Raw genomic sequence first — 18963 nt, 5'->3', positions numbered from 1 at the left:
TCCACTTCAGATCTAGCTCTCTGCTATGGTTTGGGAAAGCAGTGAAAGATGGTTCAAGTCCTTGGGCTCCTGCACCCACGTGGTAGACCAGGAAGAAGCTCCCTGGCTCCTGGCTTTGGATTGGTGCATCCCTGGCCATCTGGCCATCTTTATTTATTTGAAAGGCAGTGTGATGGACAAGGAGAGACAGAGAGAGAAAGAGAGAGAGATCTTCATCCACTGATTCACTCCCCAAATGGCAATAACAGCCAGGCTGTTGGCAGGAGCCAGGAACTCTACCTAGGGTTTCCCATGTGGGTGGCAGGGGCTCAAGTACTTGGGCCCTTTTTCTGCTGCTTTTCCAGGTGCATTAGCCAGGATCTGGATCAGAAGTAGAGTAGCTGGGCTTGAACTGGCGCCCTGGTATGGGAGGCTTAATCCTCTGTGCCATGACACCAGCCTTGTTTTTATGAGTTTTTGACAAATGCATTGCATTATTGACATTTTGGGGTAGATGGCTGTTTGTAATGGGAGAAAAGGTTGCTCTATCTATGACTGGCTGATTAGATGCATCACAGGCCTCTACCCACCAGATGCCAGTAGCATCCTCAGTTGTGATCATCAAAAAAGTCTTCAGGCCAGCGCCGCGGCTCACTAGGCTAATCCTCCGCCTTGCGGCGCCGGCACACTGGGTTCTAGTCCCGGTCGGGGCACCGATCCTGTCCCGGTTGCCCCTCTTCCAGGTCAGCTCTCTGCTGTGGCCAGGGAGTGCAGTGGAGGATGGCCCAAGTGCTTGGGCCCTGCACCCCATGGGAGACCAGGAGAAGCACCTGGCTCCTGCCATCGGAACAGCGCGGTGCGCCGGCCGCAGCGCGCTACCGCGGCGGCCATTGGAGGGTGAACCAACGGCAAAAGGAAGACCTTTCTCTCTATCTCTCTCTCTCACTGTCCACTCTGCCTGTCAAAAATTTAAAAAAAAAAAAAAAAAAGAAAAAAAAAAAGTCTTCAGACATTGCAAAATCATCCTAAGCTGAGAACTACTGCCATAGTCTACAACCCCAGTGTCATATATAACAGTTCCATTGGCTCAAATATTTTTCTGTGCCTGTCCATTGTGATCAACAACTTCCCTCTCTCCAAACCCTGGCAACCACTAATCTGTTTTCATCCTTACAAGTTTTGTCTTTTCCGGAATGTCAGAGGTATGGAAACATACAATATGTAGCCTTGAACACATATTTCTTCATTTATTTAGGCTTTTTATTTCATCACTCTTTTGAGGTTCACAGTGTATAAATCATGCATATTTATTAGATGTATACCTAAGTGTGTGTTTGTCCTTGAGGAACTGTAAATGGTATTGTATTCTTAGTTGTAAATTTAATTTCCTTGCTATTAAATATATATGCAATTGAATTTTGTACATTTACCCTGTATCTTGAGACATTTCTGAACTCATTTGTTAGTTCTAGGGGTTTATTTTTGTACATTTCTTAAGTTTTTCTACATACTGTAGGCAATTCTGTCTTCTGTAAACACAGAGTTTAATTTCTGATCTGTGTGCCTTTTATTTTCTATGTTTGTCTTATCACATTTATTAAAGAAAAATCACTCTGAAACTTGTTAAAATAGTCAGAAAGACTTTATTCAGGATTATTGCAAAGGCATCAAGGCTCTTGAAGTACAGGATAGTACAGGTTCTGAATACAACAAAGACAGCTGGGATTTGTAGCCAATGAGCACAGTGAGGTTGGCCAGTGAATGGAAGATTACTATAGGGAGACATCAATAGCATGGGGGATTCCTGCCAAACTGGCTGAAAGGGTTTTGTGGAAGGCAAGTGTTTAAGGGTGGGGGTTTCTCTCCAAACTGACCTAGCAGAAATCTTGCTAAAACTAGGCTGGTATGCTGAAGAGAGGCCATGGGTAAAATGAAGCTCAGGAGTTTTTCTAAAGTTTGGGTAAGGAGAGAGTATGTGTCACACAGCTAGAATTTGCAGTAGTGACAGTGGACATTCTTGTTTTCACTCTTGACCTGAGTGAAAAGGCACTGGATCTTTCAACATTAAGTTCATAGCCAGCTGTAGGTATTCTGTAGATGCTCTTTATCGGAGGAAATTCTCTTCCATTTCTGTTTTACTGAAAGTTTTTGTTTTCGTTTTTAAATCATGAATGGGTATTGAATCTTGGCAAATTATTTTTCCATATCAATTGGTATGATTATGATTACTGTGACTTTTCTTCTTTGGCTATTAATATGGTATATTTAGCCCATGGATTTTTTAACATAATTTTGACATGTTAGAGTTTATATATGCCATTTTATTTCCTGTGTATTCTCTGTTTTTCTTTTCTGCCTTCCTGCGTGTTATTTGTACACTTTTTAGAATTCCATCTTGATTTTTCTAGTGTGTTTGAGTGCCTCTCTTTGTATGGCTTTTTTTCTAGGTTGCTCCAAATATTGAATCACACATACATACGCACATGCACCGAGTTACTTCTTGCAGAATATATGTATTTACCTAAAAATTATAATAGAATATTGTATAGTACCTTTAAAAGTTGAGAAATTGATGTCAGCTAATCAAACTTCAGTAGGAAGATCTCCTAATATTTAGGATTGTCCCCCAAATCAAGAGATGCGTGAACTGACTACAAGGTCGAAGTATTTTAGACTATCAGAATTTATCTTCTCAAAGGAGTTGCTGTGAGGACTGAACAATGAGGGAATGCTAAATGTTTTACATTATGGAGGCCAGTCAATGATCAAGCATAATAAATAGGCTGTTCCACATCCAACCCAGCTCCCCACTAATGGCCTAGGAAAAGCAGTGGGAGATGGCCCAAGTGTTTTTGGCCCCTGCCACCCACGTGGAGGACCCAGAAGTTCACACATACATGCCATTCACTGATTTAACTTTTGAAAAAACAAAGGTGTATGATAAAATATACTACACTGGTTTTCTTTAAAATTTTTGAGGTTTTAGTCACCATTTACAATCAGTCCTCAGTATCTGCAGAGGATTGGTTCCAGGACCTGCCTTGGACACCAAAATCCTCAGATGTTCAAGTCTCTTATGTAAAATGGTATAAGTTTGTTTTTTTTTTTTTTTTAAGATTTCTTTATTTATTTGAAAGGCAGAGTTAGAGAGAGGCAGAGGCAGAGAAAGAGAAGTCTTCCATCCATTTGTTCACTCCCCAGATGGCCGCAATGGCTGGAGCTGTACCAATCTGAAGTTGGGAGCCAGGAGCTTCTTCCAGGTCTCCCATGTGGGCGCAGGGGCCCAAGGACTTGGGTCATTTCTACTGCTTTCCCAGGCCAAAGCAGAGAGTGGGATCAAAAGTGGAGCAGCCAGGACTCGAGCCAGCACCCATATGGGATGCTGGCACTGTAAACCAGGGCTTTAACCCACTGCTCCACAGCACTGGCCTCAAAATGGTATAGTTTTTGCAAATAACCTATGCATATATCCTTCTTATACTTTACATCCTCTCTAGATTATGTCTAAGACTGAATATAATATAAATTACAGGTGAATAGTTGTTAGACTAAGGAATAATGGGAACCAAAAAATGTACATGTTCAGTACAGGTACAATTTTTAAGAAATAGTTTCTATCGCTGGCGCCGTGGCTCAATAGGCTAATCCTCCGCCTGCGGCGCCGGCACACCGGATTCTGTCCCGGTCGCTCCTCTTCCAGTCCAGCTCTATGCTGTGGCCCAGGAAGGCAGTGGAGGATGGCCCAAGTCCTTGAGCTCTGCACCCCAGGAGGAGACACCTGGCTCCTGGCTTCAGATCAGCGCCGCGCGCCAGCTGTAGTGACCATTTGGGGGGTGAGCCAATGGAAGGAAGACCTTTCTCTCTGTACCTCACTGTCTAACTCTGCCTGTCAAAAAAATTTAAAAAAAAAAAAAGAGAGAGAGAAAAAAAAAAGAAAAGAAATATTCTCTACCAACAGTTGGTTGAACAGAGCCTGCGGATAAGGAGAGCCCAATGTGCTGGAATACAAGCCTGCACTGTGACGGTGTCTCCAGAAACACCTAATGCTACCTTATGCTGCAGTAACAGAGGCACATTGTCCAGAGAAAGGCAGCCGCTAGTTCTTCCGGTTAGACTACTTGAGGAATGCTGTATTAGGCTTTAGGTAACACCTATTAAGTTATCTTAATCTTATTTGGTGTATCTCAGCTTCAGCATATTTTTTAGCACTGGGAAACCAGGATGGTGAAAGAACAGAAGTATGCTTCGTGAGGAATCGTGACAGGTACTAAGAATTTGTAGCTCGGTGAGTACTTGATGACTGGGGAAGAGGCGTGGAAGCTCTTTCTAAATAGCTGAGAGTCTGACACATGAAAAGGCGAATTACGCTTTTTCTTGATGGCTTTAGAAGAAAAATCAATGGTAAGACGTTTCAAAGAGGAAACTCTTAGTTCAGCATAAGGAAGAATTGCTTAACAATGTTCCCTACACCCATGTTCTGCAGAACACAGTGCCATGTTAGTTTAAACAAAATGCCTGTCTTTGCTGTAGGGTCTCTCAGAGCCTTTAATAGACAAATGTTAAGAAGAGGATACAGTATGCTTCATTTTCCAAACTTATTTGCCCATAGATAGTTTTATTTGCAGAACAGTGTTAACAAATCGTGAAAACCATATTCATAGAACAGCTTGGGTTAGATCTGCTTAACAGTAAACAGGCTTTGTTCTAAAGAAGTAGGGTCTGGTTCACACGAAGATGTCTGGGGAAACTTGGGTGTTGCTGCCATCTCTGACCTTCCGACACCTTGGTGATTAAAGCTAATGTGCACAAAGGCTGGGGAGCAGAAGCCAATTCTCTTACTTGTTATATTCACAATGTGAGACCCAATACTATCCTAGATGAGAACGGAGTAAAATCAACAGAAGTAAGGCTGTCTACGGCGGTACAGAACTCTTCTCCCCAGCAACACACTGCACAGTCATGATATGCCCAAGTCTGTCTTCTAATTCATTCAGTTTGTGCAAGGCAATGTTTTTCAACTTTTCTTCATGACCACATACACAAATAAAAAGCCCTCATGTTCTACCTTCCGCTCCCCCTGCCACACCCACAAACACAGATTTTGACAGGATTTCTCATTACAAGATCATGCCCTTTTGCAGAGTATCACTATTTCAGAACCTGAAAATTGAACATTAACCTTTAAAAAAGATTTATTTATTTACTTGGAAGACAAAGTGACAGAGAGAGAAAGAGAGAAGGAGAGTTAGAGAAAAATCTTTTATCCTCTGGTTCACTCCCCAAATGACTGCAATAGATAGGGCCGGGCCAGGCCAAAGTCAGGAGCCAGGAATTCCAACCAGATCTCCCATGTGGGTAGCAGGGGACCAAGTATTTGGGCTGTTCTTTGCTGCTTCACCAGGCACATTAACAGGAAGCTGGATAGGAAGTGGAGGAGCCAGACTCAAAGTGGCACTCCAATAAGGGATGCAGGCATCCTAAGAGGGAGCTTAACTCACTGTGCCTCAACATCTAAAATATAACCTTTTTAAAATAAACAGGGAATTTCCAAGACTAAGGAAGAAATGACATTTTAAAATTATGGGGAAATTAAACAAGGAAATTTTATCTAAATGAAACCTCTACTTTGAGGTTAAATGGAATAATTTAAAAAGGAAGTTGGACTTATGCAAACAAGTTTTTAAAGATTTGCTGCCATAAGCAAGAGAAATATACAATATGAAAAAGCTGACAAGCTGTAGTGAAAGAGCAAGGTTGCAAAATTACAGCTAGTGTATACAGCTGTCCACAGAAAGACCCAGTACAGGGTTGAAACACAGGAGTTCCTCAGAGGAATGTGCACTACAGGAGAATGAATGGTTTATCAGGATTTCCACAATTTTATCTGTCCCTGTTCCACTGAACTATGTTTGCAATCTTTCATCTGGTTTCCAGGATCTATCAGCACTGAGAAAGGAGTGTTTGGAGGAGTAGATACGATACTGTCATAGTCACAAATATGTATCATTTCCTCTGGCTTAATAAAATGTCATTCTGTTAACTCCTACCATCTAAGGTCTTATCAAACTTGGATGGCTGATAGGTTGGCCTCTAGACCAGATCATGCCATACATTTTGAGGTCTTTATGCATAGCACAATTACATAGCTTATAAAGATATTAGGAAAAAAAAAAAGAAACTGAAATACTGCTTCTCCATTACTCTGCAATTTTGCCTCTAAATCAGTACCTCAAACAGTAGGGTCATCAGTTCTCAATGGCAGGCGCCTATAAAGGAATCACCCATAACTTCACATACCTGCAGAGGTTGAGCTCCATTGTACATTTGCATTTTAATGGCCATTTGGAGATAGCAGGCCAACTCCAGCAACATTTCACAAGGTTTACTGAGTTCTCTAATAGATGGACAAACAGAATCCCCTGCTTGTATAAATTTGTACTGGAAAACCTAGTCCTGGAAATACCTCTATCGTAGAAGAAACATGAAAGATCAGCTCAGAAATGATGCTATCTTTCTTAATCCAACAGCAGAAAAATATGCTTGGAGACTGGTGATGGCTGAGACTGGGGTCGAGAACTGGGGTTAGGGCAGAGTCCTGGGAGTCATCAGAGCTTTGTCTTCTTGGTCTCTAAGTTGATCATGTTCCCTTGCATATGGGGGATCTGCTTATCTTCTGGCCCCTGAATATCTTCTGACTTTAAGGGAATATAGTAGTAGCCCATGATGGAGAAGATCAGGCAGACCACCAGGAGGAGGCAGGAAAACAAAACAAATTCAGCCCACTGCAAGAAGAAATAAATATAAGAAAAAAAATCAGAGAAACCTGAAACCAAAGAAAGCTTTACAGGGTAAGGACTGGGGAGCAAATTGGGATCACCAGTTCAGGCTGCCTTTTTCTGGGAGAACACTGGGTTCACGGTCTTCTTACATAGCTGTGTGACGGTCAATGTTGCTATCTACATATGTCTACTCTCCTGGCAAAATCTGTGTATTTAACTCATCTCATGTCACAGCACTGAGTGGGGGATGTAGAAAGCAGAGAGATGGGAAAATGGGAGAAGAGGAAGTTGGAGGGAAAACAGGGTCAACATCCATCCCTTCTTCCATCAGTTCCATACCTGTACCAGACCACTGAACTGTGCCACAACAAGCACGATGATGTTCCCAACTGCAACTGTCAACAACCATGCTGCTTGGAGTACAGATTTCATGCTAGAGGGAGCCTAGTGAGGATACAAGTTTGTAAGTCAACAAACTGACTATTCCACCCTCGTGCCCCATGCATGTAGCCAGGAAACTTCTCCCACATGAGCTTCCAGATTTGAACTTCCCCTACTACGTTTAGCTCTCACATAGATTCAGGGGATGGTAAGAATAAAAGGAACTCTTAATTGTATGTATTAATATACTACATCACATAATCTTTATTGTAACCCTAAAAGATAAGTTCTATTAGCATCCTTATTTTATGCATTAAAAATAGCACTAGAGCTGGCACCACGGCTCAATAGGCTAATCCTCAGCCTTGCAGCGCCAGCACACCAGGTTCTAGTCCTGGTCGGGTGCCGGATTCTGTCCCGGTTGCCCTTCTTCCAGGCCAGCTCTCTGCTATGGCCCAGGAGTGCAGAGGAGGATGGCCCAAGTCCTTGGGCCCTGCACCCACATGGGAGACCAGGAGAAGCACCTGGCTCCTGCCTTCGGATCAGCGCGGTGCGCTGGCTGCAGTGCGCCGGCTGTGGCGGCCATTGGAGGGTGAACCAGCGGCAAAAAAGAAGACCTTTCTCTCTGTCTCTCTCTCACTATCCACTCTGACTGTCCAAAAAAAAAAAAAAATAGCACTAGAGACACCGTTCACTTGATCAGGTTTATACAGGAAGTCAAGCAGCCAAAATTGAACATGGGCAATCTGAACAGCATAGACCCTTATGCTGCAAGGTCTTGATCATGAGAGTCAAGATGATTGTTCAGTTAATGAGGAACCCAAGGTCAGGTGGGATGAAGGTTTTGATCAGTATCATATGCCTATTTAAAGTGGTGCCATAATTAAAACTCATCATTCTTCAAGCACTATCTCCATTCCACTTGCAAACACTTACCTGTGAATAAGAAAATTCAAGTCCTGTGACAGAGAACATGACCTCCCCAGCTGTAACCAGGGCATATTGTGGCAGTTGCCATGCAATGGAAACTTTGTTGGCTGGAATGTCTTCCATCTTCCAGGCCTGAAGTCCCTGCTTGGTGCTCTTAGAAAGAGGAAATAGGTTTGTCAGTGATCTCAAGTAAACACTCCCAACTATAGCATTCTACAATCTTATATCTGTGCCGCCTTTGTATTTCTTCTGCTACCTATACTTCTGCTACCTATAAGAGATTGAACATTTCTATACAATTCCAGCTTTTTGAGATTTCCTTTGGTAACATGACACTTGTTTGCCTGGTTCCAGTCGGTCAGATATCACTATTGACAGAGTCCTTCAATGGCAGAATATATGGATATTGCAGTTTGGGTTTCTACAGTTTGATTTATTGGGCATTTTGATCCTGAACATTTTAATTAATGAATAAACTGATTTTTATTTATTTGAAAGACAGAGAGGATGGAGAGACAGAGATCTACCATCCAGGGGCTCACTCTCAAATGCCAGTAATAGCTTGGGTGGGACCAGGCCAAAGCCAGAAGTGTCCATTCTAGTTTCCTGCTAACGTGTACCCCGGCAAGGCAGCAGGTAATTGTATTCCGGCCACCCATATGGGAGATCCAACTGAGTTCTGGATTCCTGGCTTTTGACTAGCCCAGCCTTGGCTGTTGTGGGCATTTGGAGAGTGAATCAGTGGATGGGTGACGTCTATCTTTTTCTCTTTGCCTTTCAAATAAATGAAATTAATAAATAAAATCTTTTTTTAAATCCAGGACCCTGGACTCAGTCCAGGTCACTCACATGGACCATAGTGACCCAACTACTCAAGCCATTACCTGCTGCCTCCCTGGGTGGGTATTAGCAGGAATGCTGGAAGTTGAAGTGAAATTGGGACTTGAACCCAGGCACTCTGATATGTGAAGCAGGTATCCCAAGTAGCATCTTTTTTAAAAAAATATTTATTTATTTATTTATTTATTTGAAAGGCAAAGTTACAGAGAGGCAGAGGCAGAGAGATCTTGCATCTCCTGGTTCATCCCCCAAATGGTCGCAAGTAGCATCTTTTTTTTTTTTTTTTTGACAGGCAGAGTGGATAGTGAGAGAGAGACAGAGAGAAAAGTCTTCCTTTTTGCCGTTGGTTCACCCTCCAATGGCTGCTGCGGCCAGCGCACTGCGCTGATCCGAAGGCAGGAGCCAGGTGCTTCTCCTGGTCTCCCATGCGGGTGCAGGGCCTAAGCACTTGGGCCATCCTCCACTGCCTTCCCGGGCCATAGCAGAGAGCTGGCCTGGAAGAGGGGCAACCGGGATAAAATCCGGCGCCCCAACCGGGACTAGAACCCAGTGTGCCGGCGCCGCAAGGCGGAGGATTAGCCTGTTAAGCCATGGCGCCGGCCAACAAGTAGCATCTTAACCACTGCATCAAACACTCACCCCAGATCGTGAATAACGTTTTAAATATAAAGTGGGATCTGAATTATACAAATAAAATGCTTTCAGATAGCATTTTCTTAAAAAAAAAAAAAGCTTAATTTCTTGTCCTATTTTCTATGTAAATATAACTGAACAACTTTAAAATTTTCTATTTTAATTTTTAGTTTGCTAAAATTTATTTTATCAGAATGAGTTATTTTCTTGGGAATTTTTATATTGAAGATTTATGGATCATTATTTTTTTAAAAGCATATAAAATACCACCTACTATTGTAAGTTCTACTTACTGGCCATTTATTAATGTTTATTTATTCATTTTTATTTATTTGAAAAGGAGAAAAAGTGAGAGAGAGTTTACTCCCCAATGGCAACAATATCCAGGGCTGGGCCGAGTTGAAGCCAGGAGCCCAGAACTTCATCTGTGTCTCCTATGTGGGTGGCAGGGACTCTAGGACTTGAACAATCATCTACTGCCTCTCAGGGTAGGAAGTTGAATTGGAAGCAGAGCCGCTGGGACTGAAGTCAGCTCTCCGATATGGGATATAGGCGTGTACCATGTACCATGGCACTTGCTCCAGAGCTGTTGATTTTAATTCAAATTTTGTCAAAAATATGTAATTTTACAATAGAATTTTGTTCAAAAAGAACTTTTATTAGGGTCATTTTAAAAATTAATATTTACAAGTATATCGATTACAGACCCAGGGCTTGCTTGTGTATATGTGTGTATTTGTCTAAAAATAATTTTTCTTATGCATGGTTTAAACTATGATTGGATTTATATAGATTAGCTCTACCAATATCTTTTATTATAAATGGAATAACATTTTAAAAGTTGCATATGTAATTCTTGAAGTAAATCCAATAAGTGTAATATCTGTATGTATATATATGTATATATATATATATGTATATACTATGAAATAAAAATGGCAGAGTTAAAACATCAAGGTCAAAAGTGATGAGATCAGAAGTCTTTGGCATCTAAATGTTCTTAGTTCTCTGAGTTAAAAGGCCATGGGGTTCAAAACAGTAAGGGAAAGAAGTCCTGTTTTGCTTTAGTTGATAAAGTAAACAAGAACTAGACATCTATTTGTGTTTTCTCAGCACAAGAGAAGACCAGGACCAGGGTTCCTAAATCAATTTCAGATACTCAAATGCCCAAAGGCAGGTAATTAAGCAAATGAAACAGGCTGAATGGGAATGAGGACTATGGTGAACTAGACAGCAAAGGTCTCATCTAAAGTACACAACCACTAGAGCCCTAGTCAACTGATACAGTAGAAACTGTTATCAATTATTTTGACTATTTTTCCTGAGAAATGTTAGTAATCTAACTTCTTAGGGGAAATATCTTGAATTTTAAATATTGGCAATGAATTCTTTTATTATTTTTGTCAACACTATGCAAGCCAGTCTTGACAGGACTATGGAAAGAACTGGGCATCCAGGCTCATCATTTATGACTCTTACTGTAGCTGCTTATTAGATGCTAGCATTCAGAAATAACACATATGACCTCTATCTTGAGCAGCATATGAGAGACAGAACAAATAATATAGTACAGAAACACCCTCTAACTTATATGTTAAGTTTCCAGAATGTGAATTTACTTGCAAATGGCATTGTTAAGCTATAATTATTCAAGTTAAAATGAGGTTATTAGGGTGGCATATGGTATCCTTACAGAAAAAAAAAAAGACCAGGGGTGGAGGTGGGGGTGGTGGTAGGGGTCGAGATTCAGATTCTTCTACACACTGAGAAATATCAAATTTCCAGCAAATCACCAGAAGCTATGGGAGAGGCACCGAACAGTCTTCCTTATAACCCTCAGAATGAACCACCTTTGTAGTCAGTTAACTGTTAACTGACCACCCAAATTTTGGGTAGATACTGATATTTACAGCCCAACTTGACATTTCGGACTGTGACGTGCTATCAGATCAAATTTCCAGGAGCTGGGAGATCTGCATATGGCATCAGCCAAGAAAACATAAATAATAGTTGTTTTCTTGAGGCCATAATGAGACTGGATCGAGAAGACTGTCATCTCACCGTTGATGGCTCTAGATAAATTGTCTCCCAGAAAGACAGACAGACAAATGGAGGAGCAGGGCTGGCCATATTTACTTACATTAGTTATAACAAACAGATACGAGGCACCAAAGTCTAGCAGACCCAAATTCAAAGAAAAGTCTTTATCTTCTGTTTTACAATGCACTGCAGAGTATCTGGAACAGGATGAGTTTAGGTCAGAACAAACATCACAGCTCAGGATGCACTCTCTTCTCTAGGGGAGTGATCTCTCTCCACGAAAGGTGAGCAAAGCAGTGAAATCACCTGCTTTCTCTCTGAGGACAGACATTTCTAGGAGTGAGTTATTTTCCTAATTAGTTATCTGCCCCGGATATAAACTCCTGATTGTCTGTCAAGTGTTCTTTTATCTCTTAAATTGCAATAAAGAGGGCACAAATCACCTTTTGTGGACTCCAGGCTCAGGTGAACTTTTCTCATGCAAATCTTACAACTTAAGGAAACAGCATGAAACAGTAAACCAGAGAGAATGAACTCTAATAATGAGGTGCTAAAGGAAGGTGTCAAAGGGTAGAAGCCAGAACCAATAATAAACTTTGCAAACCTCACAGAGATGGGGTCTGTTAGTTAGACAATACGGCCTTCACAACAATCATGATCTCAATATATCTGTGTAGAAAAGATGAGACTGAGGGAAGGAGGCCAGAGTTGAAAAAGAGCAGGAGTCTGTACTCAAAATTAGCCCAGAGGTACCCAAGTCCCCTACAAAGATAGCATTTAAAAACCATTGTTGAGAAAAGTGTGCACAAGGACAATGCTCTTACTCTCCTCTTTGCACAGTTCTGTAAGCAGACACGCCATAGTTTTCACCAACAATGAGGGAGATATCTGTACCCAGGGAGATGTTGACATATTCTTGCAAAGTGTTAATAAACCTGAGGGCCAAGATAATATTTACACATCAGACAAGCACACATAAGGGGACATTTTAAAATCACTGTATCCCCAGGGCCTAGAATACTGGCAATTAATATAAATTGTAAGCTAAACAAATGAATGAACTCACACATGTGAAGTAATTAGTAGTCTTAGCTGCTCCTCACTCTGTTCTTCCTGAAGTATTAATTTACAATCCATCACATCCTCACTTAGAGCTCTACCGGGATGGATACCATCATGACCATCCATGGAAATCTAAATGTCCTCACTAGTCTATCTTAGCTGCATACAATTGCTCTTCCTCATAATGGTGGAATTCATCAACTGACACTTTACTAAAAAAAGAAAGATAATTATATATATTTAAAGACATAGTTATATATAAGATACAGTAGTATTTACATGCCTATCCTGTTATATATGAAGTCCAATTTGATGCATGCAAAACTCAGACCCCTAGGCCATGGTAGGATTGTTTGGGGTTTTGCAGAAATCTTGGATCTATCCAGAACCATTTTTCTAGTCTTCTGAAACTGGGCTCCTGGAAGGTTTCCTCAAGGTGATTTTTTGGTACATTTAGGTTTTGATAGCTTTTCTCTTGCTCTCTGGCCCAAGGGATAAGAACAGTTCCCTGTAGAGTTGTAAATATTGATTCCTGGGCCTTAGATTATCCTGCATTGACCTAGAAAATGCCCCTTATCAACCCCTTCTTCAGGCCTATGGCTCTCTGGCTCTTGGCCTCAGTTTTATTTATTTCGAGCCATTTCCTTTCTCTAAAGCATGTTCAAAAGCAAGTGATTATGACTATTCTGTCCTTGAGTGAAATTCAGACTTTTCAGAGTTCTCCTCTAAAATGCTATTCTCAACAGCAACCACCTGATCTTGGTGGTCATGGGCATGTGTATTTGTCTATTTCAAACCTATTTCCTGCCCCAGAGAGCAGATGGCCTTTGTTGCTTCATCTCTGTAACTGTCCCTTGTTTTCTGATAAGATCATCAATCTTATCTGGATTCAGAACCAAGTCTTTTGACCCCAAATAACTGTACCATGATACTTAATACATGATGCATAATAGGCTTATAATAAAAAAAAACTTTAAAAAAATTAGATATCCAACTACCAAAGATTAAGAGAGAATTATGTTCTCACTTCTAAATTTCTCTTTGTGATCGCAGAGAGGAAAATACTCAGTTATTTTCCTGAGAACAAAATAAGTATATGCTGTTCAGAAGAAACTGATGTTGTGGAGCACAGAGGGCAGGCATAACCCCACAGGAGACAGCAAACCTATCTGCCTCTCACTGTCCTGGAAAATGCCTTCAGAAACCAGCACTTCCGGCACTCTAGGAGAGATAATTCCTGTCCAGAACAACTAGACTGTGAGGTCTGTTCATCTGAAGCCCCAACGAACAGAGGAGACTCAAGATTCACTAGAAGAGAATGTCATCCAAACCTTACAGCTGTCATCCCATTGGTTGTTTCATTTTCCATATCCTTTACCTGCAATAGAAGACAGAAAAAAAAAAAATCAGTTACAGCTGGCAAAAGGGGACTTGCAATCAGGATATTTGCTCATCAGTCAGATCCTTAGTAAGACATTGATGAAACGGCCATCTTACATTGAGATGGCAATTTATTTACACAATTTCCTCAACTTACCATTATGCTGGAGACACTTTTCCCATCCTCTCGGATGATCAGACTGTACCAGTTTCTCTCCTCTACAGAATGTTCAGTGTATATAGACAAATTGTGATATTTCATGTGGAAGTATAAATCTTGGCTTTTTGTATTCAGGTGTATTTTGGAATAGTGAGGTGTTTTCTGCAGAAGGAAATAGTTGTCACATTCACATTCTACCCCATATCATATCACAATCTCATGGCATCTGAGTGGCTGACCTCATCAAATGCTAGTAATTTCTTTCTTGCTTAAAATTTTAAAAAAACTTTTAGTAGGATTTATTTATCTATTTGAAAGAGTTACAGAGACAGAGAGAGAGACAGAGAGAGAGAGAGAGAGAGAGATCAAGAGATCTTCCATCTACTGATTCATTCCTCAAATGGCTGTAACAGCCATGGCTGAGCTAGGCCAAATCCAGGAGCCTGGAAATCCATCTGGGTTTGCCACCTGGGTTGAAGAGCCATCTTCCACTGCTTTCCCAAGCACAATAGTAGGGAGTTTGATCAGAGGTGGAGCAGCCAAGACTTGTACAGGTTCCAAAATGAGAATGAGAAGCCAACAGTGCAAGCCACAGCTTAACCCACTGCGCCACAATGCCAGTCCCAAGTAATTTCTTTCCTTAACCTAGTTATTTCATTTCTAGGAATCTACCACAGGAAATAATTAAAGGCATGCATAAAGATTTAAGAATAAACATATTCTTATAGGATTATATATAATAATGAAAAATATGAAAATCTTTAAATAAACAAATAAATCAAACTTAAATAAATCCTATATATATAGGATAGGAATATCATGTGCTCATTAAAATCATTCTTAATGATTATCTAAGGACATGAGAAAATTCTTATAATACAATTAATATTTTTAAAAAAATCAAGGTCAACACAGCATATACAATTTTTAATTCACTCTGGCCCATAGCTCACCTGAAAGGATTTGATGGAATCTACCAATAGAGAGTTATTATTGCTTCCCAGCACTGTCAGCTTCACCTCATCATCTGCCAGGTTCAAGACTTGTAGGAGAATCTCTTGGGATCCTGGCTGGGGTGGGGCCATTTCCTTAGGAAGAGAACAATATCAGAGTCACCAAGACAGAACCCTTCAGATACAACAAGAACCTGTATCTCAGACAGCACAGCCTCTCTAACCAGAGGACACAGTTGTCTCTTTGAAGAAAATCTGGCTTAAAAAATGTGGAAGGCAGTTTAAGTAGGGAAACCCCAGCTCAGTGAAGCAAGTCGCCAGTGTCAGGCAACAAACTCCATCCTTTTGACTCAGTTATGGTCTCATACTCCATTCCCCACAGGTGACTATTCAGCATGCCTCTGTTCCCTAAGGAGATGGCTACATATCTGGGACATTCGTGTTTCTAGATTCCCTGAAAACACACTGAGTCACTTAGGTGGGAAATGAGCATCATTTTGCATTGCTGCTCTGCTCTTGCACCTACTCGTGTATCAGAAATATTTACTATATATACCTTCTGTGAAATAGGCACTGTGCTAGACCCAGAGAATCAAGATTAAACCAGTCAGAAGAGTGAACAAGAAAGATATGGTCTTGCCCTCATGGAGTTTAGGATTTATTGAACTCACATTTATTTTTATTTCTACAGTTGCTGCAGCTGCAAATGCCAGGCATGCTAGAACCATACCAACAGCCATTTTCCTAAGTGATCTGCAGAGGAAAGGAAGAGATAATTATATCTAAATTTTACATTCTAAAGGACAAAATCCAAACTCCTTAACCTATCACTAGAGACTTTGCTTGATTTGGTCTTAAATACTTTTCTTTTCTTTTTATTTTTTGACAGGCAGAGTGGATAGTGAGAGAGAGAGAGAGACAGAGAGAAAGGTCTTCCTTTTTGCCGCTGGTTCACCCTCCAATGGCCGCTGCGGCCAGCGCATCTCGTTGATCCGAAGCCAGGAGCCAGGTGCTTATCCTGGTCTCCCATGTGGGTGCAGGGCCCAAGGACTTGGGCCATCCTCCACTGCCTTCCCGGGCCATAGCAGAGAGCTAGCCTGGAAGAGGGGCAACCGGGATAGAATCCGGCACCCCAACCGGGACTAGAACCCGGTGTGCCAGCGCCGCAAGGCGGAGGATTAGCCTGTTAATCCACGGCGCCGGCCTTAAATATTTTTCAAAGTATTTCCTAATACTCCACTTCATACGTCCTTCTTTCTTCCTTTTGCTTAAGTCACATTGAATCGCTGTTCCAGTAATGCACCACATTTTCCTGCTTCTATCTTTGCTTATGATGGTTTGTCTGTCTATTATGTCATAATACCAAACACAAGAACAACACAACCAGGTTTACTGAACATTTGCCAAATGTCAGGTGCTATATATCGTTTACCTCATTTTTCTCTTGGTAGTCTTTGCTGACCATGGCAGCACGAAAGTCTTCCTCCTTTATGCTTCCCTAACACTTAACATACTTTATTTGTATAATAGTTATTCTTGCAAGTGCTCTAACACCTTTACTAAATAGCAAACTCCTGGAGAAAAAAATTTGTGCTCAATTCACATTTGTATGACACTTAGTCCTAAACTCCCTAATATCTGCTCAATGAGTGAGTAAATGACAAAAGGCCATTGGGATATGATGACAAAGTGGTCATCATTTTTACCACCACAACTAAATTGCTATAAAATGAAAAATAAAAGTAGGCTTGAAATCCTCCTCCAAGAAACTTTACTGAGAATAAGGTAAACTTTACACTTCCATTTACATTAAAATAAACTGTACAGTTCTATTTAGGATAGGGAAAAAGCAGTAATTAGGAACAATTCTATTCTTAGTCTTAGCTGGTCCCCCATTTGGGATGTAAGATATTAAGACTTAGTTGTCATTAAAGACTTTAGACTTGTTAGAAGAGGCAACATTCAAGAACCATGGAGTGGGAGCTGGTATTGTGGCATATGAGTAAAGCCACCACCTGTAACACCAGCATCCCATATGGGTGCTATTTCAAATTCCAGCTGCTCCAGTTCCAATCTAGCTCCCTGCTAATGCACCTGGGAAAGCAGAAGAAGATGGCTCAAGTCCTTGGACCCCCACACCCATGTGAGAGACCTGGAAGAAGCTCCTCGCTCCTGGCTTCAGATTGGAGCTGTAGTCATTTGGGGAGTGAACCAGTGGATGGAAGATCTATCTCTCCCTCTCTCTTCCTATAACTCTATCTTTCAAATAAATAAATTAATCTTAAAAAAAAAAGAACCATTGAGAAAGTTGATTTAGGAGCCTAATCTCATTTATTATTGACTTTCCATGAATTCTAAACCTACTTTCAGCATCACACACTTAAGTCCACAGTATTGAATTTGACTTTCATTAATTAGATCTAATTCCCACTTTTCAGTATTAATAACCCTTTAGTTTAACATGGAAGAATGTATGAAGATAAGTGATAAACAAAAATGAATTATCATTAAGTAGAAACATACTAGCATTGAATCTTTATCAAACTAAACAAAGACTGAGTCCATGTGGCATTTGGAGTAATTCGAGGCAGAGTGAGCACTTACGTGAAGTTAATTCCACACTTGGAGATCAGACGATAAATGACAAGGTCGAATAATGGGATGAAGATAAGAACCAGGAGAGGGTTTAGTACCTGTAACATCATGGTAAACAGAGTTAGTTACAGGTATTCTTCTATCACCAGTGTGAGCATGTGCTCTCATTTGCTCTGGGGGCTCTTTCTCACATTCACACAGTTTTTCATCTTTGTAAGTAAAAATGATTTCACATTTTTTGGTCTGTTTACACCCAACCACTCATTTCCCTTGCATAGCACCTGAGCTTCTAGTTTCACTCTGAGACCATTTTTCTGTCAATCATATCAGGAATTCTTTCAAACCATTTTCACTTGTCTTTTCTAGTTTCACAGCCCCCGGGGGAAAATGCCACATCCAGCAGAAAGAGAAAACTGAATGAAGAACTGAGGATTGTTGAACAAGAGGCTAAAAAAACAAAAAAGGGTTGGGCATTGTGTCATAGCAATTAAGCTTTAAGCCATTGCTTGGGACTCGTAGGGAGTGCCTGGGTTTGAGTCCTGACTCTGCTTCTGATGCAGCTTCCTGTTAAGCTACACTCTGGGAGGCAGCAGGTGATTACTGAAGTACTTGGATCCCTTCCACTCACAATGGAGACCTGGGTAGAGTTCTGGGTTCCTGGCTTTGGCCTGGTCCAGCCCTGGCTGTGACAGGCATTTGGAGAATGAACCAGTGAACAGGAGATTGATCTCTCTCTCTCCCTGTTGCTGTGTCTTTCAAATAAATTTTTTAAAAAAGGAAAAGAGAATCACCAATAAACAGACATTCTGTGTTCACTGCATGTACACCACAGTCTTACATCTTAGACAATATTTCCATTATACTACCTTGACGTGAAAAGAAATCCAGTGCTTACACTTTATCCATGGGTCCAAAACTAATTCTCCCTGGCAATTTACTTATTAGGGGACATGAAGGAGAACTGTGGGACTTAATGAGAATGTTTTCATCTCCAGGCTTGGCTTTCCTCAACATACAAAGAGAAAAGCATCAAAATATGGTTGTTGGGGTGGGCATTTGGTCCAATAGTTAAAACGCCTGGGCCGGTGCCATGGCTCAATAGGCTAATCCTCCAGCACACCGGGTTCTAGTCCCAGTCGGGGTGCCGGATTCTGTCCCGGTTTCCCCTCTTCCAGGCCAGCTCTCTGCTGTGGCCCGGGAAGGCAGTGGAGGATAGCCCAAGTGCTTGGGC

General features: G+C 41.1%; 1 protein-coding gene across 1 annotated transcript in view; it reads right to left on the bottom strand.

Moving 5' to 3' along the window:
- Positions 1-6231: 6231 nt before the first annotated feature.
- Positions 6232-18963, bottom strand: part of SLC15A2 (solute carrier family 15 member 2) — a 38706-nt gene continuing 25974 nt past the window's right edge. Inside the window, exons 13-22 of the mRNA XM_062177037.1 lie at positions 17742-17830; positions 15809-15890; positions 15138-15272; positions 14182-14346; positions 13976-14022; positions 12407-12517; positions 11683-11779; positions 8076-8222; positions 7098-7202; positions 6232-6761 (exon numbers count right to left, since the gene is read on the bottom strand). Coding sequence (XP_062033021.1) covers positions 6585-6761; positions 7098-7202; positions 8076-8222; positions 11683-11779; positions 12407-12517; positions 13976-14022; positions 14182-14346; positions 15138-15272; positions 15809-15890; positions 17742-17830 — 1155 coding nt within the window. The 3' untranslated portion in view covers positions 6232-6584. The remainder of the gene's footprint in view (positions 6762-7097; positions 7203-8075; positions 8223-11682; positions 11780-12406; positions 12518-13975; positions 14023-14181; positions 14347-15137; positions 15273-15808; positions 15891-17741; positions 17831-18963) is intronic.

The sequence above is a fragment of the Lepus europaeus genome, chromosome 2, assembly GCF_033115175.1.
Source record: "Lepus europaeus isolate LE1 chromosome 2, mLepTim1.pri, whole genome shotgun sequence".
NCBI lineage: Eukaryota > Metazoa > Chordata > Mammalia > Lagomorpha > Leporidae > Lepus > Lepus europaeus.
Note: the sequence above shows the minus strand (reverse complement) of the source record. Positions and strands in the feature narration are given on the sequence as shown.